At 37.9% G+C, this 24,803-nt stretch overlaps 2 protein-coding genes across 2 annotated transcripts in view; both read right to left on the bottom strand.

Moving 5' to 3' along the window:
* LOC150001866 (uncharacterized) overlaps positions 1-6,883 on the bottom strand; it is a 74,422-nt gene extending 67,539 nt beyond the window's left edge. Inside the window, exons 1-2 of the mRNA XM_090287756.1 lie at positions 6,816-6,883; positions 4,460-5,052 (exon numbers count right to left, since the gene is read on the bottom strand). Of these exons, the coding sequence (XP_090143882.1) occupies positions 4,460-5,052; positions 6,816-6,883 (661 nt within the window). The remainder of the gene's footprint in view (positions 1-4,459; positions 5,053-6,815) is intronic.
* SAMTOR (S-adenosylmethionine sensor upstream of mTORC1) overlaps positions 1-24,803 on the bottom strand; it is a 234,281-nt gene that overhangs the window by 145,444 nt on the left and 64,034 nt on the right. Inside the window, exon 3 of the mRNA XM_090287389.1 lies at positions 9,729-9,899. Within this exon, the coding sequence (XP_090143515.1) occupies positions 9,729-9,899 (171 nt within the window). The remainder of the gene's footprint in view (positions 1-9,728; positions 9,900-24,803) is intronic.

Genomic DNA, 24,803 nt, shown 5'->3' on the forward strand with positions numbered 1-24,803 from the left:
AAAAGATAGAATTTAAAACAAAAACAAGAGGAGGAAATAAGATGGTAAAATGGTGTAAAAGAAGGGAGGAGCAAAATATGAGATTTGCAATAAATTATTACATAAAAACTACTGACAAAATACACAAATTTGGTGGACAAGAAATGAATGTTAAAGAGCTATGTAGGAGAGAAAATAACGCAAATCATGAAGAAGACCACAGTGGAATCTGTCCCAGTAGTTTTTGTTTTTTATCACTTTCTTCTCTTTCTGGTTCCACCCCTGGTGACATCAGATTGTGTCCCAGTCTGGGTCTAGGCAGCCTGTTTGACACTACTGGAGATCCACATCTATGGCTGTCTCCTTCAGTTGTTAATCTACTCAATCTGTAATCAGCAGTCAGGCTTAAGCACTGCCCACTGGGACAGAATAATTCCTGTAGGCGAGGCTATTGCTTCACCTCAAGCTGACGACACTTGGAAGGGAGTGGACTGCCTAAGCAAGGCAGCTCCTGTAGTACGGGGGATGAGTCAGCATTGTGGTCCCAACAGCTGCTCCCTTAGTTCTCTCCCCAATGCCACCTCCCCAAACTCTTCTCAAGAATCTCTAGTCCACTCTGTCCCTCTTCTGCTGGAGCCCAGGGTAAATGGTTGCCAATGAAATTTTGTGCTTTGTCCCTTTAAGAATCTGTGATTCCAGCTGTCTCTCAGACCAGCAACTGCCATCCCCTATGCTGCTTTTCGCTTTTCACAGCTGGATGCTATCTGGTTTATTCTCAGCTCTGATGCTGTAGGCTGGGGAGCCCAGCTTGGGGTTTAGACCTCACACTTCTCACGGGGGACCCTCTGGCTTCTGAAATATTTCTCTATAACTCGGCTGTCACCTGTTGGAGCCCAGCCAGCCCTCTTGCATCTCCTCCACACTCTGTACCAATCATGTTGTGATGAAGCAGTTTCTTCTGTGGTTATAAGGCTTCTCTTCAGCTAGTGTTCAGGTGGTTATTCCGGGTGATTTCTCCACAATTAAGTTGTAATTGCAGATTGGTAATGGTAGGAGGTTAGTCCTCTGCCATCTTGGATTCACCCTCCTCCATATTTTTCTTTATTTCACTTTGTGTAAGTTTCACTTCATCCTTAGTTTTTAGTCATACTCAATCATTTCTCTGAGCATCCTAATCACATGTTTTGAACTCTGCATTTGATAGGTTGGCTGTCTCTGTTTTGTTTAGTTCTTTTCCTGGGGTTTTGTTCTGTTCTTTCATTTGGGCCATATTTCTTTGCCTCTTCAATTTGGCAGCCTCCCTGTGTTAGTTTCTGTGTATGAGCTAGAGCTGCTTTGGCTCCTTATCTTAGTAGTATAGCCTAATGTAGTAGGTGTCCTTTGGAGCCCAGTGGCACAGCCTCCTGTATCACCCAAGCTGGGTACTCTAGGTGTGCCTTCCGTGTGCGTTGAGTAACATTCCTTTTGTAGTTGAGCCTTGGTTGCTGTTGGCAGATCAATGGGAGGGATTTACTCAGGCCAGTCAGCTGTAAGGACTGACCACTGACCACCAACCTTCGCCCTCTGTGGAAGATCAGCTATGCAGGGTTCCGCTGCTGGTGATCTGATGTGGTCTGTAGCTGTCCACTGGATGCATTAGTCCTTGGGCTTCCTGGGTGGTGCAGGCCAAGGTCAACTCCCACCTGTGTTTTGCCTGGGGCATCCTGCTTGAGTTATAAAGTAACCTGAGATGGCTGCTACTTGTGCTGGCCTTGGGAGATTTCCAGGTGAGCCCAAGTTGTGAATCTAAGCAGGCTGTCACTAGTGCCAGCCCTGGAGCTCATTGAGTCCAGCTGTCACTTATTTGAAAGGATTTAGGAAGATGTGAAGCATGAGGTAAGACCAACCACTCATAGAGAAAAGCAGATTGGATGGGCATGTAAGTTGGGTGGGGTGGAGTCTCTGGGGATCAAAGTGGGTTAAATAGTGTTAGCCAGGGTGATGGAGTCTTAGATATGGTACCAGCCTGCCAGCTCTGTAGAGGGAGAGTTTAGAAAAGAGACAATGGCCTCTGTTTGATTTGATGCAACACACTTCTGTTCCTCCCTGTATACCACTGGTGCCTTTCATGCCGCTATCCTGGTGCAGGAGGCTCAGAGAGAGTGAGTGAGTAGGTGAATCCATGTCTGGGTTCTCTAAAAGGAACTGCTTGGGGCTCCAGCAGTTTCTTCCACCGAATCAATCGCCTATGGTTTTTGTAGTCAGAAGTTGTGGGGACTTATCTTTCTGGCACTGGAACCCTCAAGTGGGGGTGCTGGTGTGAAGCTGGGACTTCTCACTCCTGAGATATTCCTCCCAAATTTTTATCCACCACACATGGGTGTGGGTCCAGCTCATTCCGTGTTTGCACCCCTCTTACCTGTCTTGATAGATGTTGTTTTTTTAATTCCATGGCTGTGATACTTCCATTCAACTCGATTTCTAATGGTTCTCACTGATAGTTGTTCTATATTTTAACTGTAATTTTGATGTGGTTGTGCGAAGAGGTGAGCCATATCTACCTATGCCACCACCTTAACCAGATCTCTCTTCTATTCTTATGCAGTAGTATCCCCCTTACCCACAGGAAATGTGTTCTAAGACACCCAGTGGAGTGTTTTGTGGCCCAGAATATGATCTATTTGGTGATAGTTTTTGAAAACTATAAATAATTTTTAAAGGCAGCAAAGTAGTACTTATTTTACATCAATTACAAGTATATACATACAAGATACAGGAGAGTCAGGACATAGCTATCCTAATATTAAAAGAAATGGCTGGAAATCGGTGCTTGGGATAAAATTTCCAACAATTACATTATATACAGAGCCAAAAAGTATCACATCTCAATTATGAGACATGGATGATCTACAAAATGACTCTAGTAGTAATAAATATTTGGCTTTAAATTTGGTTATCATAAAAATGTAATTACATAAAAATGTAATTCTGGACCCAAGGGTAGGACAACGACCATGTCCAGCTTGAAACAACTAGAGGAGCTCAAGACCTTCGCCCATTGTCCTTTGTAAGATTATAAAGGGTCTTAAGTCTGAGAGGGAGGGATTGTTATTTTTTATTGTTAAAATAATTAATTAATTATTTAAAAAAATATATGAAAGGATGAAGTGGGAGAGCTTGTATGTACGACCCATGGGCGTGGACTTGTGGGGGGGGATTGCTGAGGGAGGGGGGTGCAGGGCGGAGGGGAGCAAAGGGGAAAAAGTTAGAACTATTATAACAATATAATCAATAAAATATACTTAAAAAAAGAAGCAGAGTAGGAGGGAGTGGAGTAGATAGGAAGATGTTGAGAAGAACTATATGCACAACCAATGGACATGGATTAAGGGGGAGGACAACTTGAGGGAGGGAGGTCACTGGGTGGAGGGGAACAAAGTGGAAAGAAATTTGGAAATAGCATAAACAATAAAGCATATTAAAAATAAATAAAATAAATAAATAAAGAACAAAAAAAATGTAACTGAAAAAAAGGTATTTATGCTATGCTATGTGAGCCTTTGCTATCTGAACCAAGAAATCAAAATGACTTATATAGATATTTTGAAATAAGGTTGAGAAAAAGCTAACCCTTGCTATTTAAGCTTGTTATTCAAAGTTTAATAGATTTGGATTGTAAGGGCTACATATCTTTTATACAATAATATCTATAAATAGAGCAAACATCTTATTTTTTGAAGTTAATGGTCCTTTTATTGGGAATAAATTCAAAAGGCTAGCATTTACAACTTGGAATGGATGTACATTATAATTTCTTGAACAGCAATGTTGATGGTTGTGCTGAAGTCTACAACCACAGCCTACCTCTCTACTGGCTCCGAATCACAGTCCAGAAGGTTTTAAAAACAGAGTCTAAAGATGGTCCCTTGGTAAAAGTTTCTTTTAAAGAAATTTTTTGTGATGGTGACAGTCTGACACCTATTTCGCTCTATATTATGCAGACAATACTAACCCAACACACGTGAGTATGCCACCAAGGTGCGCCACTGTCACCATGATTGGGGCACATGGAAATACAAGAGGACCGCCCTATTAGTGGGCTACATCTGGAGAGTTTACCCTTCACCCATTGTTCTACACACATTCTGAGGTAAACCAATTTTAAATGTGTTTGCTTTCAGTAAACCTGCTCTGACAATTTATACTAACAAACTGAACTAGAACCCATCTGAATATTCTGAATTTGTTTTTTCATTTTTCATACCAATGCCTGACTGTGCTCAACTGTCAAGCTGCATGCATGAAAAACTGGCCAGCCCAAACTGTGTATTAATCATTAGCAAACAGAAGTGCAAGGAGTGCACTAAGTGCTTCCTTATCATTAAGGTAGTACAAGTATTTATATTGTAAAAGCTGATATGTAGTTTGATCTTTAGGGGACAAGACCACCATCCAACACATGTAGATTTTTGTGTGTGTGTGGACAGAAGGTACTTTTTACATTCAGTTTTGTTGTATAGAAACAGAATGAGTAAATGATTTTTTTTGCAAGAGGTAAGTAAAATATTCAATTTAATTCTTCTAGAGGGGGGAAAGTTGAAAGTAGGTCTCCATTTTGCAGTCATCAACTGCATGAATTCTTCAGTTGACTTGTCGATCTCAACAATATCTGCTTTTCTGATCATTTCATATACTTCTTCATCTGTTAGTTTTTCTACTAAGTTTGTCATGACATGGCGTAGTTCTGCCACACTAATGCAACCATTGCCATCCTTGTCAAAGGCTCTGAATGCCTCAAGGATTTCTTCTTCACTGTCTATATCTTTCTTTTTTCTAGCCATCATAGTAAAAACTTCTGGGAAGTCAATGGTGCCATTACCATCAGCATTCACTTTATTGATCATAATATGCAATTCAGCTTCTATTGGGTTCTGATCCAGTGACCTCATGATAGTGCCAAGTTCCTTTGTTGTGATGGTGCCATTGCCATCTTTGTCAAATAAGGAGAAAGCTTCTTTGAATTCAGCAGTCTGTTCTTCAGTGAGCTGATCAGCGATGGTGCGAACGAAGGAAGAGCACAGGGATAGACAGTGGCTGCATTATCCTAGAGGCTGTGACGGGGGAGAGAATCCTCTGCTACTGCTGCTAATGCACGGTGTCAAAACATCTTAATTTTGACTATCACATCTACCTGTCTAAAACAGAGATGGGAGTAGAAAAGAAGGACAAATTCTCTCTGGAAAAATTGAGTATTACTTTGTATTTAGGATCACTTTATATTTTGATATATATATAGTGGTAGATTTTTATTATGAAATATAATGCTTTAAAACATAGTAAGAGTTTACAAAGCTCTTTATACTACATAATCTCTACTGTGTTAAAAAAAAAAAAAAGCCATCGCCCTGACTGGTGTGGTTTAGTGTACTGAGTGCCAGCCTGCAAACCAAAGGTTGCCAGTTCAATTCCCAGTTAGGGCACATACCTGGATTACGGGCCAGGTTCCCAGTTGGGAGCATGTGCGAGGCAACCACACACTGATGTTTCTCTCTCTCTTTCTCCTTCACTTCCCTGCTCTCCAAAAATAAATAAATAAAATCTTAAAAAAAAAAAAAAAAAAAAAAAAAAACTGTACACAAAAAAAAGCCTAATAAAAATACTGAAAAGAAGTATCTATATGTAATAATTGAGTAATAATTTTTATATTTATAATCTTCTCTAGAAGAATCTCTTCATACTGTCATCTTATCTGTAGTCAGAAAAATATACACGAGTGATTTTAATACAATGTAAGTAATATAACAGAGGTATAAAAAGGCTTAATAATGGTATCAATTTTTTTGAGAAGTTAAGTTCTATAAAAAAAGATAGTTCAAATATAGCCTAATATAATATAGCAATAGTTTATCAGGAAAAGGATATATAGCACTTGCAATTCCAAAAAGTGAGAACACACATGTACCACCAGGGGAATTTAAATAGTTCCATATGACTAGAATACAAGCTATAAGAATCATAGGTGGGGTGGGAGGACTAAATATATACACAAGTTAGGTCAAGATGCTATATAAAAAAGTGCAGTTTTCAGAATGAAGAAAATGTAAACCTAAGCATTCCAGGTGAAGTTATTTCAATGTTTAATACCAAGTAAAACATGACCTATAACAATTATATTCGAATACTTTTAACTGCTTAAAACCAAACTAATGTTTCTCCTTTAAAACTAAACTAGAGACAAGAATTTCTTGCCTATGGCAGGGTGGAGGGTAGTAAATCCAACTTCTCAAGAAACAGCTATAAAATTGAACACAATCCTCAAGAACCACCATTTCAGGACAATTAAGTTGAGAAGTGTATAGTTATAGAAACAAGCTGAACTGAGCTTGAGAATCTGTGGTGTCCTTGCCTGAAGCAATTCTCATCACTCCCATGCCCTGCTCAGTCATTACAGAAGTTCTGAAAACACAAGCCTGGCTATGAAAAACATAAGCTTGATTGTTCGAAGAGGCTAACTTGATTTGGAAAAAGTGTGAAAAACCCAAATACAGCACTGTCAGTAAAAATAGCAAACTTGTTAGAAAACACACAGGAAATGACAGAAGATATGTTAACCTTAGGTTGCAATTTTGGTAGGGCTGAAGTGTAGACTGAAGGATTACTTAGAGATTTAACAGAAAGATTCTGGAAATCAGAGAGGCATAGAAGGGCTACATAAACTCCCTACATAGCCTTTGCTGACTGGGAGGCTAAATGAACATGTGTGTGGGAGACACAATAGAGCCAGCCTAGTAGAGAGTAAAATGTGAGGCTAACTTGAAAACTGCCTTAATTTTACATGCATTCTCAAATCAACATACATCCGATGGCAGAGGGTAGAAGTCTTACTGACTCCAAAAGTGTCTGAGCACAACCTCTGAGCTATCATTGACCACTAAGCCATGTTAAACACAGGTTTAAACCCTAGAAAAGCTAACCAAAAATAAATAAATAAAAAGAGATAACAATAACGTATAAACTATAACGGAGATAGATCACACAGATTAAGTTCAGGCAAACTACTAAAACACCCACCACCAACAAAAACATATTAAACAGTTTTCAACAAAAAACTATGAGATGTGCAAAGAAAACAGGAAAGTGTGGTCTGTACTAAAGAAAAAGCAGCAGTGAATAGAAGCAGACTCAGAAAGACCAAGTGTTGGATTTAGCAGACTTCAAATCCATTATTATAAAAATATTCAGAGAATTAAAGAAACTGTGTTTAAAAGAATTAAAAGAAAATATAATGACTCAATAAATAAGGTAACTTCAACAATGAAAAGAGACTATAAAAAAAAGAACCATATGGAAAATCTATGGTTGACATTTTCCATTTGTACCTATTTTTTATAGCAATATAATTTCTTACACTGGCCAGCACTTTAAAAACATTCATAATGCCTGAGTTATAGGATGTTTACTTAGTCATTATGCTTTATAAACCTTGTAGTAACCTTTAAATAAATAAAGGTAAAGATGTATTATCTTTTCCTACTGAATTAATCAAAGATGTTATTTTTTTCAGTGAACCAAAGGTTAGGTTATTTTGTTAATATCTACAGATTTGAAACTGTTTTAAGAGGCTACTTTAATTTTATTTTCACAGCTTTCAAACATTTCTAGAATTACTCAAATTAGCATTTTCAAGAGATTAATAAACTATAACTTGAAACCACAAATGTATTATGGGACTAGGTGTCAGGATCCAAATGTCAGAATCTAGAGACAGCCAGAATGAAAAACTGCTGATCCCATGGCCAGAATAACAAACATGGCAGTTACAGTTCCTGCTTGAGCAATGAACAATTGCTGACCCCATGGCCAAATTAATAAGAATTGCCCTAATCAGCAACTTTCCCAGAGCATCTGGAGATGTGGCTGTCGTGGTTTGTGGGCATAAAAGGTGCATCACAGCAGAGGCCGGTGGGACTCCTACGGGCCCTCGAGGTGGTCTGGGAGTAGATTTCCTCTCACACAGTCCCTGCTTGCTCAATAAACTGCTTATATCTTACACCCAGTCTCCAGACACTCCTTCTAGTGACTGCGCCTGACACTAGGGTGTATAGATAATTTTAATACTACTACTAATTTACTGGATTATAATACTGATGTACGTGTGTGTGTGTGTGTGTGTGTGTGTGTAAAATGGATTATTTAGCCATTAAAAAGATGGGTATCATGTATTTGCAACAGCATGGATGAACCTTGAAGGTATTATGCTAAGTGAAGTAAGTCAGACAGAGAAAGACAAATACTGAGTGATCTCACTTCTATGTGTAATCTAAAAATATCGAACTTGAAGACAGTGATCAGACTTGTGGATTCAACAGGCAGGTAATGAGGAGTGCAAGGGGACAAGTGGTGAAAGCTACAAACTTTCAGTTATAAGATAAATAAGTTCTAGGGATATAATGTACAACATGAGACTATAGTTAACAATACCATGTTACATATTTGAAAGATGCTAAGACAGCAGACCTTAAAAGTTCTCATCGTAGGGGGGAAATTTATAATTATGTGACGTAAGTGTGAGGTACAAAAAAAAAAAAAAAAGACACTCAAACCGGTAAGAAATAATTAGCAGGAAAAGAGAATGTGGTAAGTAGGTTAAGAAAACTTTTAAGAGGGTTTAGAGACACAGATTGTCCTTATCGGAATATTTATCATCTGGAAAATTGTGGCTGGAGACATGAGACTGGAGACATAAAGAGTCAGAGATAACCCAGAGTGTGAGGGGCACCCATTATGGAATATTTATCACCTGGGAACTATGCATGGTCAGCGAGTTAAGGAAACTTATTCATGAGCTAATTGCTATCCTTAGTTGATTTAGTCATTGCGTTAGATTAGCTGATTTAGTCAATTGCGTTAGATTGTAACTCCGGAGTACCCAGTAGGGAAAAACGGAGAGGAAGGGGAGGGGGAGGAAAGGGGGTTCTTCTTTTCCTTTTTTCTTTCTTGTGTTAGGATAAAAAGTGGTCATCTTTAAGTCCTGGCATGCGCCCTTTGTTAGGCTGTGCCTGGACTTGCAAATCCATGAATAAACAACTTCCTCATTTACTGCTTAAGTCCTGTGTCCCAGTGTTTTATTGTGGGTAACTCTCACATAAGGAATATTAACTATTTGACGTGACAGATATTAACTTATTATGGTAATCACTGCATAACATATACACACACATACTGAATCATATGTCATATATCTTAAACTTATATCATGTAATATGTCAATTATATCTCAATAAAACTAGAAAAACATTCATGTACTTATTAAATAAAGTTTGTGACTATATGTGTATATTGATTACTACCAGGCAGATTTTCCTATAAAGAGTAAAATAATGGCAATTGGTTCTATTAGTAATCTTTCATCATTCCTTATTTGTGATTTCTTAGTGTACAGCAACTTTAAGAGTAATTTGATTGGATGTTCCTGTTTTGATTCTTTGTGTTACCATAGAATAATTATTAAAACATTTAATAAATTACTCTTTCTCATTTTTGGTGAGGACAATCTATATTATAGAACCACTAGTTTCTCAGATATCCCTTAAAATTTTATGATGGTTTTCTACCTAATAATATTACATATCTGCATTTGTCAGACTAACGTATTACCAGAAGAACAAGCATATTGCACATTATTTGGTATAAACCATCACACTATTTTACATTATTAACACAGCTGTTCAGGATAACGTTAGTAATTGAGGTAGACAAAGTATACTTACTCAGTTATAATTTCAGAATTTGTAAAGCTGAGGTTCGTTGTATGACCTTCAAGTTTCGAAGACTCAACTGTGTTTAAGGCTGGAGTGGTCTTAGTGGTAAGTACTGCTCTTTTTTTATCTTTTTCAAGTGCTTTCCTCTTCCCACCATTTTGGAAATAGTCTCTGCATACACTAAAAGGCAAAATAAAGCTATATATTAAAACACTAAATAGGAATATAAAATAAAATGTAAAATGGGAAACTTTAAAATTACAGATTTCTATTTTTAAAATGTCACACAGGTGTAAGTTTAAGAACCCTGTAGCACTTTTGCATTTTAAAAATTAAGATTGGGGGGGATTGCTGGGGGAGGGGGGTGCTGGGGGGAGGGGAACAAGGGGGAGAAAATTGGAACTGTTGTAACAATATAATCAATAAAAAACATTAAAAAAAAATTAAGATATATAAAACACAATCATAAATTATGTTGAATAAGTAAAAAGTATGTTTTTTGTAAATTTATATATTTTTAACTGAAACATCATTTCTTCCAAAAAGCTTAAAGAATTCTGCTATTCAGTTACAGCATACAAAAAGAAAATAGTCACAATTAATCCTCAACCAGCTTTGCTGGTATCAGACAAATATCCCAACAGTTGTTTTCCAGATCCTTCTGGTTTATGAGTCAGGTTTTCAAGACATTCAGAATCATTTTTCTTCTTATTTTCTCTGAGATAAGGGTACAAAATTCATTTAAATAAAAACTATTATTTCATAAAGTTATACATTCAGAAAAAACAATGGTTTGAACACAATAGTTTTTATAATACTTGAAAATTATTTCTGTGCATCAAGAGACAATTTCTGCTGCTCCCAAATGCAAATTTATCGAGATGTATCAGTTTAAGCTCATTATAGTATAGCCTGTATCAGGTTGCTATCTAGAATCAGAAACTGATGGCTGGTATAACCTTAAACAATTTTTTTGTATCTAATATAATTTTCTGGTGAATATATTAGGGCACCATTCCTGCATATACAAGGTCTGTCCATAAAAATTCCAACCATTGTTAAAATAATGAGAATGGTTTGCATGACATCAATGTAACATAGCAGCCAAGGAGAGTAGACTGGAATGCGTATGCATGAACAATGACGACTTCACTGTACTAATCAGTGGGAGTGGTATACGTTGCTGAGTGAGCATGAGTACTGTGCAGCTGTCGCATTCAAAATGACTAAGTAGAGCAATGAATCTGCATCAAATTTTGCATTAAGCTTGCACATTCCTTGTGGAAACTATTCAGATGATTCAGAAGGCTGCAGATATGGGCAACTGGTGATTGGCAGGTTCATCACAACAACGTGCCTACTTATGCATAAGTCTAGTGCAGAGTTTTTTTGCAAAACATCAAATCACCCAGATGACTCAGCCCCCTCTACAGCCCAGATTTGGCACCCTGCAACTTCTGGCTTTTCCCAAAACTAAAATCACCTTTGAAAGGGAAAAGATTTCAGACCTTCAGTGAGATTCAGGAAAATACAATGAGGCAGCTGATGGTGATTGGGGAGAACTGTGTGAAGTCCTAAGGTGCCTACTTTGAAGGGGACTGAGGCATCATTGTCCTATGTGCAATGTTTCCTGTATCTTCTTCAATAAATATCTCTATTTTTCATAGCATGTGGCTGGATACTTTCTGGACAAAGCTTGTACATAACAAACATGAATCATAGAATCAACTGCAGCACTTATTAGCTATTAAAGCCAAGAAGTCTTAACTAAAAAAAAAAAAAAAAAAAAAAAAAAGACCTATCTCTGGCCGTTAAGCTCAAAATGTGACAGGTGATGCAAAGCTACTTATGGTCATTTTATTTTCTAACTATATTCCTGTTTTGTTTTCCTTTTCTTCTTAAAGCAAGCCCTCTAATATTTGCTGTAATACTGGTTTGGTGCTCACAAACTCTTTTAGCTTTTTCTTGTCTGGTAAGCTCTTTATTACTCACTCAATTTTAAATTATAGCATTGCTGGGTAATGTAGCCTTGATTTTAGGTCCTTGCTTTGCATCACCTTGAATATTTCATTCCAATCCCTTATAACCTAAAATGTTTCTATGAGAAATCGGATAACTAACTGCTTTTCTCTTGCAGCTTTTAAGATTCTCTCCTTGTCTTTAAGCTTTGCCATTTGAATTATGTGGTTTGGAGTGGGTCTCTTTGGGTCCATCTTGTTCGGGGTGCTCTATGCTTCCCGGATTTGTCTTTTTTCTTCACCAGCTTAGGAAAATTTTCGGCAATTATTTCTTCAAAGAGGTTCTCAATCCCTCACTCATTCTTCTCTTTCTGGTATTCCCATGAAAAGGATGTTGTTATGCTTCATATTGCCCTAAAGGTTTTTTAAACTCTCCTCATTTTTTAATTCTTTTTTCTTTTTCCTTCTCTACTTGGGTGTTTTTTTTCTACCTTATCTTCCAAATTGCTATTTGACCTTCTGCTTCATCTAACCTACTGCTGTTTATTCTTTCCAGTGTATTATTTATTTCAGATATAGCACTTTTTATTGCTGACAAGTCCTTTTCTATGATTTCTATGTCTCTTTTAAAATGCTATTGAGTATCCTTATAATCATTACTCTAAACTCCATGCTATCTAATATCACACTATTCATACTGTAGGCTATAATAACCAAAACAGCATGGTATTGGCATAAAAAGACACACAGATCAATGGAATAGTATAGAGAGCCCAGATATAAAACACCTTTATAGTTAATTATTATTGGACAGAGGAAGCAAGCACATACAATGGGATAACAATATTTTATTTAACAAATGGTGCTGGGAAAAATGGACAGATACAAGCAAAAAAATAAAACTAGACCAGCTTTTCAGGCCATTCACAAGAAAAACTCAAAACAGATTAAGGACTTAAATGTTAGACCTGAAACCATAAAATTCCTAGAAGAAAACATAAGCAGTAAAATCTCAGGCATTGCTCTTAGAAATATTTTTTGTTATATATCCTTAGGCAAGGGAAACAAAAGAAAAAATAAACAAATGGGATATCACTCAACTAAAAAAGTTATTGCACAGCAAAGGAAACTATCAACAAAATAAAAAGACAACACACTGAATGAGAGAACATATTCGCTGACATCTGATAAGGGGTTAATATCCAAAATTTATGAAGAACTTATAAAACTAACACTAACATAAGAAACAATCCATTAAAAAATGGTCAAGGACCTGAACAGACAGTTCTCCAAAGAGGATATACACATGGCCAAGAGATATATGAAGAGATGCTCAACATCAGTCATCAACAGAGAAATGCAATGTGATATTACCTCATACAACAAGTGCTGGTCAGAATGTGGAGAAAGTGGAACCCTCTGCAATGTTGGTGAAAATGTAGCTTGGTACAGCCACTGTGGAAAGCAGTATGGAGTTACCTCAAAAAATTAAAAATGGAATTGCCTTATGACCCAGTGATTCTACTCCTGGGACTATATCCAAAGAAATCAGAAACAATAATTCGAAAGAACATAAGCACCCCTATGTTCATTACAGCATTATTTACAATCACCAAGATATGAAAGCAGCCCAAGTGTCCATCAGTAGATGAATAGATAAAACAACTATGGTAAAAAAAGTAAGAATTGAGGAATTAATTTTAAACTGATTTCTGCCTGTAAAAATGGTCTAAGGGAACAATGCCCAATGTCCAGGATGCTGTTAATTCAACCTCAATTTTTTGAAGTATCTATTATTTAGAACTTCTTTAACTTATTCCAGGGAGACTTAGTTTTAACTCTAATTATATCTAGGATTTGAAATGCACTCATCGTTAGTTAAGTATTAAGTACATATTATGTGCCAGGCACATGGGTGACAGGACAACAAATCAAAGAAGGCGTAGCTGCCTTCAAGGAGCGCAGACTAGTAAAGGAGATAAACAATAAAAAAATACAATTAAAAAGATAAAATACAATTGATATGTAACTAACTCAACCTAAAGTCGTTAACATTAGATGATTTTTGAAAGAGTAGGAATAAATCAGGCAAGAAAGAATGTTAGTTAAGGAGAAAAGTGTTTTGGCAGAAAGAATAGCATAAGTAAAGTTATGAAAGAGAAAAGTTGCATGGATTCTGCAGTGATGGACATCATTTCAAAGTATATGAAACTTAAAGTGCCAAGATGAAAATAGATGGATGGATGGATTGGATGGATGGACTCACAAGTGAAAAGGCCCGGAGGCCAGCATACATATATAAAAAACTAATAGCCAGGTGACACTAGAAAAGTAAGCAAGCTTCAAATCATGCAAGACCAACAGGCCAACTAGAAATGAGGTCTTCAGATATCTAATCTAACAACAGAAAGTGGTTTAGTGGTTCCCTGTAGTTTGGGGTGGGTCTGACTATAAAGGTATACAATGGAGCTTATAAGAGTTAATGAAAATGTTCTATATCTTGCTGTGTTAGTGGTTACATAAATATAAGCAATTGTCAATACCACTAAATGTACACTGGAATGTAAGCACTTTATTGTATATAAATCAAACCTCAGTAAGCTGGTAAAAATTTATAGGCATTATCACCTTGGAATATAACATTTCGCTATGGCATGAAACACAAAAATAAAGAGCTTGCTTACCTTTCTATTAGGTAGAACCATGTTTCATTGCTGATATTCAATAGTTTTTAGGTCACAAAAGTTGTAATTTTATATGGTTCAATCTCATAGTTTTCTAGAAACTTGACAGCAAAATATTTAAAAGGGCTATCATTGGAGAATAAGAGCAATCTAAATACCAATCTCCCTACATACCTTTGAAAAAATAAACAGATTACTAGGAAAAAATAAAATAAAAGCACAAACAGTTTCTATCTATAACATAAGTAGGAACTAGAGTATTTATAGCACTTCATTTTACATGTAATTGAGGAAATAAAAATCTGAGGCAAACTGAGTTGGCTTTGGATCCACCCAAAGTACAGAGTCAGATGAGGACTCTAAAAGAGAAGAAGGTATATGATGGGATCTCAGAGGTGGCAAAACCCAGATACACCAGCTAAAGTTCACCACCAAAAAATGTCCAACTCTGCATGGGGAAATCTTAAGAAGAGATTTAGGAAACATTAGTTATGGGAAGGCCAAAAGGAAGGAGTCTAGAAAGTATATAGGAAGGGCTGTCACCAAAGGTGAGAACCTTGAGAGGTTTTTTGTTTCTGGGGAGAAAAGAGGCACTTTGACAAAAGGAGGTATCTCCAGAGGTGTTGTGATAACAGGGAAAGAATAAAGCAATTAAGAATAAGGAGACTAGTGAGGTGTGATAATCTGTACATATTTTATACATCCTAAGTCACAACAAAGGAGTACAATATTTATTAAGGGAACTCCACTTCTATATTCGTACTGTTCAAGTAAAGTTCTTTGGAATTAAGAAATAAAGCAGGCCATCCAAACCCCTGCCTACACATCTAGAGACACTCCAACATAACAGACAGAAACATAAAACAAATGCCCAATAAATGCAGCAACCATATAGTTTCTATTGAAAGGAAGAGAAAGACAAAACTTTTCAACAGATGGAATACTACTTGGCTGTAAAAAAGGAAATCTTACCTTTTGTGACACCTTGGATGAAGCTGTAGAGTATTATACTAAGTTCAATAAGGCAATCAGAGAAAGACAAACACATATGATTTCACAAACAAACTAAATAGAAACAGACTCACAGAACAGGGAACAGACTGACAGCTGAGTGGAAAAGATGAAGGGATTAAGCAAAAACAAACACACAGACACGGACAACAGAATAGTGGTTACTAAAGGGAAAGGGCGGTGGGGGAGGTAGAAGAGGAAAAAGGGAGGATAAATGGTGATGGAAGGAGGGTTGACTGTGGGTGGCAAACACAAAATGCAATATAGAGTTGATGTATTATAGAATTGTACACTTAAAACCTATATAATTTTATCAACCAATGTCACCCCAATATTCAATAAAAATAAAAATAGTAAAAAACTCTTAAAAACACAGAAAACAAAAATAAACACAAAAGAAGAAAACTGTAAACTATTCCTGAGGACGCTGGCAGAGTAGATGGAAGCTGAGCCCACTAGCTCATGCCCCCACACAGATTTTTGGCTGATCAACAGAATCTCAGCTGATATAAATTTCTGAAGCCAAGGAGTACAGTGGATGCTTTGCACCATCCAGTAAGAGATTCTATAAGTTGAAGGAAAATACTCTGTGCAAAGTGTGTGAAGCAGAGGAGAGACGAGAGAGAGAAAACAGTTTAGTTGCTCCCTCCCCTCCAGGAGCAGGGAGCCCAGGTCCCAAACAGGGAACCTCCAACCCTAATTGGGTGAGACTTGGGAGGATATATGAAATCTGGGAGATGCATGTTGCACACACACAACAAGCAGCACATACATAGCTGCAGCACCACCCAGGAGAGTACCAGAGAGAAATTCTCTCTCCTAAAACTGTCGGAGGCACTGGCAGGCTGTGGCCAGCCCTGACCTTTTTGCTTTTTGGGGAGGTGGAGAGAGTAGAGAACTGGTCAGTGACTCGGGGCTGCAGTGTGGATACAACATAGACTTTTTAAAAGGGATCTGAAGCGTGGATGGGCATGGATCCAGTACATGGGTGCAGCTGCCCTGCCAGCAAAGAAACTAGATTAAAAGCGCAATTTGTTCCATTGAATCCAGCTGGGCAGAAACATAAGCTGCAAGGCAAAGGGATTGTGGGGCCCCACCCAGCGCAGCTGGCGAGTTGGGGGCCGCACAGCACACAGAGTTCAGATCTGAGTCTCCTGTGAGAGCAGTGGGATGGGAGCTAGACAGGAAAGAGATGAGCACCTAAGATTCTTTTCAGCCAGGCAGGTCCCCTCACATTGCAGAGCACAAACCTCTGGGAAGAGTGTGCCAAACTCCCACCTGCAGGATTGCAAACTCTGCAGAACAAAGCCAGGCTCAAGAACATCTTGCCAGATGCATATCCACAGGGGAGAGAAAGAGAATCTCCAAAAGAGCCCTTTCTGAACTTTTATTAGACCGACAAGCTGTGCCAGTTCCTCGGGCTATATTTGGTTTAAACCAGAATAGCAGTGATTAGAAATTGGCACAGCAAAGAGTATTCAGAGCCAAGCTGAGCCAGGATTCTTATAAGGAGATACATCAGCTCCAAGCAGGAAAGAGCTGACCCTTTTACACAGATTGGCTGCTCACATGAAACGAACAGCTAAATCATGAGAAACTATAATTATCGGAAATAATCTGGAACAGACCAAGACATGTGCTGAAAGGGCGGGGGAAACACCCACCATCTTCCCTGAAGACTAAAAAGTGCCTCCCAGGGTAGACACAGGGATCACACCCTCTCTCCATCACACCAAAAGCTCCCTCTAAAGGCAGGTGGAGGTAGTACATGCAGTGCTGGGAGACCTTAGCTGAACCAGCCCAGGGCCTTGCTGAGGAAAGTCAGCAGGGCAGAACAGAGGACCAGCCAAGACTGAAGGAGACAACCATAGACAGTGGATCGATCACTTGTAGCTTTAAACAAGCTGCCTAAAAGTAGATGGGGACACCATATGATATTACCAGAGACAGATCCAGAAGGAGGAGACAGCAGGCAAACACTCAACTCTGCTGAAACAAATTCCACTTTATTCATTTGAGTTACTTTTGGTCCTCCATAGCTTTTGAACATTTTTTATTTTTCTTCAATTTTGTTCCTATTATTTCAGTATTTTTTTTAGTTTTATTTCAAATCTCATATTTTACTTTTTCCTTCTCTTATTCCATTTTGCCTTCTTTCTTCCTTTTATTTTCATTTTAAATTTTATTTACCCCCTTCTATGCCTTGTTTCTATTCCTCATTCTTACTACTTCTCCCACCATTCTCTCAAAATCAGCTTTCTTTCCTTTAGACATCTCATAATTTTTCCCTTTCTTCTTACTTTCTTATGATATTCTCTTTCCACCTTTATTAACTTTTGCTCATTTGTTCTGCATATTGCTGCAGTGGTTAATTTTACTCAATTTGTTCCTACTTTTTCACTTTTAAAATGTTGTTTCAACCTCATTATCTTCTCTTTTCTAACTCCATTTTGCCTTACTCCCGCCCTTTTCCATTTACATTGTAAATTTTATTTTCTCCCTTTCTTCACAGTATTTATATTCCCTACTCTTTATTTCTCCTCACTCTACCCACTCAAGATCATTTTTCCTTCCAACAGTCATCTCATATACTTTCTTCCACTTCTTATAATCTTATTCTCTTTCCACCTTTATTAATCTCTGCTCATTTGTTGCTGATATTGCGGTTTTGATTTGGGCTATTTTTGCTGGTGAGCGTTTTGTTTGCTGGGTTGTTTTCTTTTGACCTGGCAGCACCTCTACAACAGCATACAACACGTGGCAGAGGGTGTGACTCTCAGTACTCTCAGTCAGCCAGGAGGAGGGGAGAAGCTACCAATGAACAAGCCAACTAAAACTATGACCCAATTACAACAAGAAAGGCCACATAAACTGCATCAATGGCACCCTTAGAACATCCAACTCAGCAGATCAAGGAGACAGCACCTCTGAGTTCCACAGGTCTCCCACCACAGAAGGCCACCCCATGATGAAAGGGTGTCAAAGCATAGCAATCTGAGATGCAGAAACAAAAACAGTCACATAAATGGGGAGGCAAAGAATAAATCCCTAATCAAAAGGAAAGGAAGAATCCCCAGAAAAAAATGTTAAATGAAATTAAGGTAAACAATTTATCAAACACAGAATTCAAAGTAATGATTAGAAGGATGCTCAATAAACTCAGTAAGAACTACAAGGAACTTTATGGGAGCTACAAGGAACTTAGTGGGAACTATACCAGCATTTAAAAAATCACAGAAACTATAATAAGAACAAGGAGGAAATTAAGAATATCTAAAATGAAGAATACATTGGAAGGAATTAAAAGCAGGCTGGATGAAGCAGAGGATCAAATCAGCAAGATGGAAGATAAGGTAGATAAAAACACCCAGTCAGTGCAACAATATGAAAAAGAACTCAAAAAGAACAAAGGTAGTTCAAGAAAGCTGCTGATAGTGTGAGAAACGCTCACAATAAAAACACTGGGACACAGGACTTCAGCAGCAAACAAGATGTTGTTTGATCATGGGTCTGCAGAGCTAGACACAGCCAGCGAGGGCATGCATGCCCGAGCAGAAAAAGCAAACTGGTTTTATACTAATGTGAGTAACTCCCTTCTTACCCCCTCCCTCCTCCTCCTGCTCCTCCATTTTTCCATGCTGGATACTCTGGAATTGAAATCTAACGTGACTACCTAAATTAACTGACGGTAGTGATTAACTAAGGGTAATTTGCTTATAGGTCTGTCTCCAGCTCTCCCCTGAAGATTCCCTAACATGTTTGCTGAATTGTCTAGCTACATTTTCCCATTTCTTTGTGTTTGGTGATGAGTATCTCCCCGCCTTTGACCTCAGGGACTTTCATGATGAGCTGCAGAATGTCATTTCCTGACTTGTATATTAATATTTTCCCTTTGCTTTACTGTTGACTTGGAGACCGACCCCTGATTCAAGATTCAATTACAGCTGTCCTTAGCTGTTAATTATTTCCTACTGGTCTGAAAATCACCAGTTTCTTTGTCACTTACAATAGAAATATCAGAAGCAGCACAAAAGGAGCAAGGGATAGAAAACCTGTTTGAAAAAATAATTACAGAAACTGTCCCTAATCTGGTGATGGAAAAAGTTATGCAAGTTCAGGAATGAGAGGACTTCCGGCCAAGATGGAGGCCTACACTGACACGCTCCATCTCCCTCCATAGCTAAGAAGGAATACATCTACTGCAAAAACCAGAAATAACCAGAAGTTCCAGAAAATAAAGCTACATGGAAGTCCAATGTATGAAGTTATAAACAAGTGGTGCTCGTCAGGACGGGCAGAAGAGGCGAAGCTGGGGAGGAAAGGTCAAGCTGTGCTGGTGACAGCAGCTGCGGCGACGGCGCTGGGACAGCGGTAAGCACAGACTCCCGTTATTTAAAAATAGGCAAGAAATACCTGGGGAGCACCCCTGGCTGCAGATCTGACCTGTCAGCTCATGATTCCAACACCGGGGAAGACAGATCCCCAATGCCTTGGACTATGAAGGCTGGAGGGGGTGGGGATGGAGGAAGAAGTTACCATGCTCTCAGCTCTCAGCGGAGAGTAAATGGCAAGAACCCATCTTGGACCCCCACCCCAACAGAAAACACCACCGCGTGGTGAGAAGGGCCACCCGGTAGTGATGAGAGCACGGGGCTCCGCCCCCTATAGCATAGGAGGTGTGACAGCCCCGCCCAAGAAGCAAAGGTAAACACAAAACTATCAGGATGGCAGAAATCATGATAGAGATTCTGTAGAGGCATCAGCTATTCCTTGTAGAAAGTTGCAGAGGTTTGCTAAATATGTAAATATGTAGGGGCTTCAGATATTCTTTGTAAGATGTAACAGGGACTTGCTAAAAAGCCTTAGAGAGAGGAATGTGGGGAGGAGTAGCAATTGGTGATTTACAAGCTAAAAGCACCACAGCCTCTATCACCTTCCATTTGCTTGTGTCTTGTTTGTAACTGTTGTGAAAAGTTATATTTTACAGAATATCCAGCCCTTTGAAGATAAGTTGCTTCACAGAGAATCACTCCCTGGCTGAAGAGTTATGCTGCCGGAGATAACTTTATGGCCCTGCGAACTTTTAGCCCTGCGGAACCTATGGCCTTGAGAACTTTGTTTCTGTTTAACACTCTTGCAGCCCTGTCCTGCCACTCCCCCTCCCCAATGAGCTGCATCTCACTAAAGAAAGAAAGCCAAATCCTATATAAACCCTGGCCCAAAACCCCAGTGTCCATCGGTGCACTATTGAGACAGGGTCTCCGCCCGACAGCCGGCTTAATAAAACTTTGCTTGCTTTAATCCACTGCTCCAGAGTGTTCAATCTCGCTTATGTAGCCGTAACAATTCCAGTGATGTAGCTGGCCAGCCAGCAAATATCTGATCTAATGGATCAGCAGGTAGGAAATCTTTCTGAGGCACAGTTCAGAGCTTTGGTTATACGAATGCTTACAGACCTAACAGCAGATCTTAAATGAGACGGGGAAGGAATGAAGGCTAGTCATTCTGAAATGAACAAAAAAACATACGAAACAAGCGGTGAGGGAAAGAAAACCAGGGATCAAATCAACAAATCGGAACACAGGGAAGGAACAGTCAACCAATGCAGAAAGTGGAAACAAAAAGTGAGGAAAATGAGAAGAGGCTCAGAAACCTATGGGACAGCTAGAAGCAGGCCAACAACCAAATCATAGGGTTGCCAGAAGGTGAAGAAGAACAAGAAACTGAAAAATTATGTGAAAAAAAAATAAAGCAGAACTTCCCTAACTTGGGGAAGGAAGTTGACTTACAGTTCCAGGAAGCACAGAGAGTTCAAAAAAAATCTGGACCCAGGGAGAGCCACACCAAAACACATTTGAATCAAAATGTCAAAAATTAAAGATAAAGAGGGAATCTTAAAAGCAGCAAGAGAGAAGAAGAGAATTACGTACAAAGGGGTCCCAGTAAGACTATCAGCTGATTTCTCAAAAGAAACTCTACAGTCAAGAAGGGACTGGCAAGAAATATTCAAAATAATGAAAAGCAAAACCTACAACCACGATTACTCTATCCAGTGAAGCTGTCATTCAGAATAGAAGGGCAGAGAAAGTGCTTCCAGGACAAAGTAATACTGAAGGAGTTCATCAGAGCCAAACCACTGTTACATGAAATGTTAAAGGGACTTGTTTAGGAGAAAGAGGATCAAAACTATGAACATTAAAATGAAAACTGCATCACAACAACCAACAATAGAAGCTAGGGAATCGAAACAAAGGCAAACTAAATAGGCAACGAGAGTAGAAAAAGAACTATAGGTATGGGGAACATATTTGGGGGAGGTCAGCGGGGAGGGGGAAGGGGGAAAAGGGAGGGAGATGATGCAGGAATTAAGAAACATAGTAGGAGGGAATGGAGCAGACAGGAAGATGTTGAGAACTATATGCACAACCAATGGACTCAAAGGGGGGGGCACCTGGAGGGAGGAGGGGTCACTGGATGGAGGGGAGCAGAGGGAAAAGAAATTGGGACAACTGTAACAGCAGAATCAAAAAAGCATATTATTTTTAAAAAAATTTTTAAAAAGAAATAAGGAAAAGCTCAAATAAACAATCTTTATACTTAAAGGAATTTTAAGAAGACCAACCAAGCCCAGAATGAGTAGAAGTAAGGAAGTAATAAAGATCTGGGCAGGGATAAATGAAATAGAGGCTAAGAAAACAATACAAATGAGCAATGAACCCAATAGCTAGTTCTTTGAAAAGATAAACAAGATTGTCAAACCTTTAATCTGATTCAACAGGAAAAAAAGAAAGAGGACCCAAATAAATAAAATCAGAAATGAAAGAGGAGAAATAACATTGACACCAAAGAATTACAAAGAATTGTAAGAAAGTATTACCAACAACTATGTGCCAACAAATTGTACAACTTGGATGAAGTGGATAAATTCCTAGAAATATATTATACAATCTTTGAAAACTAAATTGGGAAGAATCAAAAGAATCTGAATAGACAGATTACACCTAGTGATTATGAAGCAGTAATCAAAAAACTACCAACAAGCAAAAGCCCTGGAAAGGATGGCTCAACAGGTGAATTTTACCAAACATTCCAAGAAGAAATAACACCTTTCTCAAACTATTCCAAAAAATCCAAAAGGAGGGAAGACTCTCCAATTCATTTTATGAGGCCAGCATTATCATAATCCAAAATAAGATAAAAATACTACAAAAAAGAAAAAAGAAAATTATAGGCCAATATCGCTGATGAAAATAGATGATAAAATCATCAACAAAATATTAGCAAACCAAATAAAGCAATACATCAAAAAGATCATACAAGACGAACACGTGGGTTTTATTCCACAGAGGCAAGTTTAGTACCATATGCACATATCAATAAATGTGATACACCATATAAACAAAACAAAGGATTAAAACCACATGATCTTATCAATAGATGAAGAAAAAGCATTTGAAAAAATCCAACATCCATTTATGATAAAAACTCTCAGCAGAGTTAGAATAGAGGGAACATATCCCCACATAATAAAGGCGATATATGACAAGCCCACTGTCAGCATCATTCTCAGTGGGCAAAATCTACAAGGGTTCCTCTTAGGATCAGGAACACAACAGTTATGTCCACTTTCACCTCTCTTATTCGACATAGTACTGGAAGTTCTAGCCATAGCAATCAGACAAAATGAAGGAATAAAAGGCATCCAAATTGGAAAAGAAGAAGTAAAACTGTCTTTATTTGCAAATGGCATGATACTGTACATAGATAACCCCAAAGATTCCATCAAGAAACTACTAGAACTGATAAATGAATCCAGTAAAGTGGCAGGATACAAAATTAATGTCCAGAAATCAGCTGCATTTTTATATGCTACTAATGAACTATCAGAAAGGGAAATTAAGAAAACAATCCCATCCATAACTGTTTCAAAAAGAATAAAAGACCTACAAATAAATCTAACCAAGGATGTAAAAGACCTATGAAGAAAGAAAGTTTAGAAAATACAAATAAGTGGAAGCACAACTGTGATCATGGAAAGGAAGAATTAACATTGTTAAAATGTCATTACTACCCAAAGCAATCTATGTGTATATATTCAATACAATTGCTATCAAGATACTAATGGCATAGTTCACAGAACTGGAACTAATATTTCAAAAATTTATATGGAACCACAAAAGGCCCCAAATAGCAACAGTGATCTTGAGAAAGAAGAACTAAGTTGGAAAAATCATGCCATCTAATATCAAACTATACTATGAGGCCACAATAATCAAAACAGCAAGGTACAAATAGACACAAAGATCAGTGGAACAGAACAGAGAACCCAGAAATGAACCCACATCTTTATAGTCAATTATATTCAACAGAGGAGCAAGCACATACAATGGGCTAAAGACAGTTTATTCAATAAATGGTGTTGGGAAAATTGGACAGATACATGCAGAAAAATGAAACTAGATTATCTTCTTACACCACACACAAGAATAAACTGTGTTTTAACTCAATAACCTCTATAAGTTAAACTACCATGAGTACAAATGAGACAACCCAAAACTATTTAAACAGTTCTACACTATAAAAACAAAATACATTTTTCAAAGTCATTTTTAGGAAGCAAAATAACAATGATAATTAGGTCTGATAATTTCTACAAAAAACACAGATCAATATCACTTGTAAATATCAATATAAAAATATGAAATAAAACTCTAGGAAATAGAATCAAACATGACCAAGGAGAATGCACTTCAGGAATGCAAGGATGATTCACTGTAAGAATATTAATTAACAGAATTCATTATACTCCTAATTTTTTAAAAACAAATTTTATTTTTTTAGAGTGAAGGGAAGGGAAGGAGAAAGTGAACGAGAAAAACATCAACGTCTGAAAGATACGTCTATCAGTTGCCTCTCACACACCCCCAACCCCTTGGTCTGCAACCCAGGCATGTGCCCTGACTGGGAATGGAACTAATGACCTTTTGGTTTGCAGGCCACCGCTCAACGCAGTGAGCCACACCAGCTAGGGCTATGTTAATAAATTTAATAAGAAAACTCATATTCATTTCCACAGATGCTGAAAAGGACATGCAACAAAAATTCAACACTTACTCCTAATAAAAACACCCAATAAAATAGGAATTGGTGAATACTTCCTAGCAATTAAATTATACATATATATCAAAAGCCAGTAACTTATTTAATAGAGACACACCATGAACATTTTTGCTAAGAGAATAAGACAGAGCTATGTAATAGACAAGAGAAAAAGAATTAGTCACATGAATTGGATAGAAAGAAAACTGTATATTCACAGATGATATGACAGTTTATGTAGATAACTCAAAAGAATCAATCATAAACTAACACACAGTAAGAGAATTCAGTAAAACAGGATGTAAAACATAAAAAAATCAAGTCTCCACAAA

Source organism: Furipterus horrens, unplaced genomic scaffold (assembly GCF_987537825.1).
Source record: "Furipterus horrens unplaced genomic scaffold, mFurHor1.1.pri manual_scaffold_9, whole genome shotgun sequence".
NCBI classification, from domain to species: Eukaryota; Metazoa; Chordata; class Mammalia; order Chiroptera; family Furipteridae; genus Furipterus; species Furipterus horrens.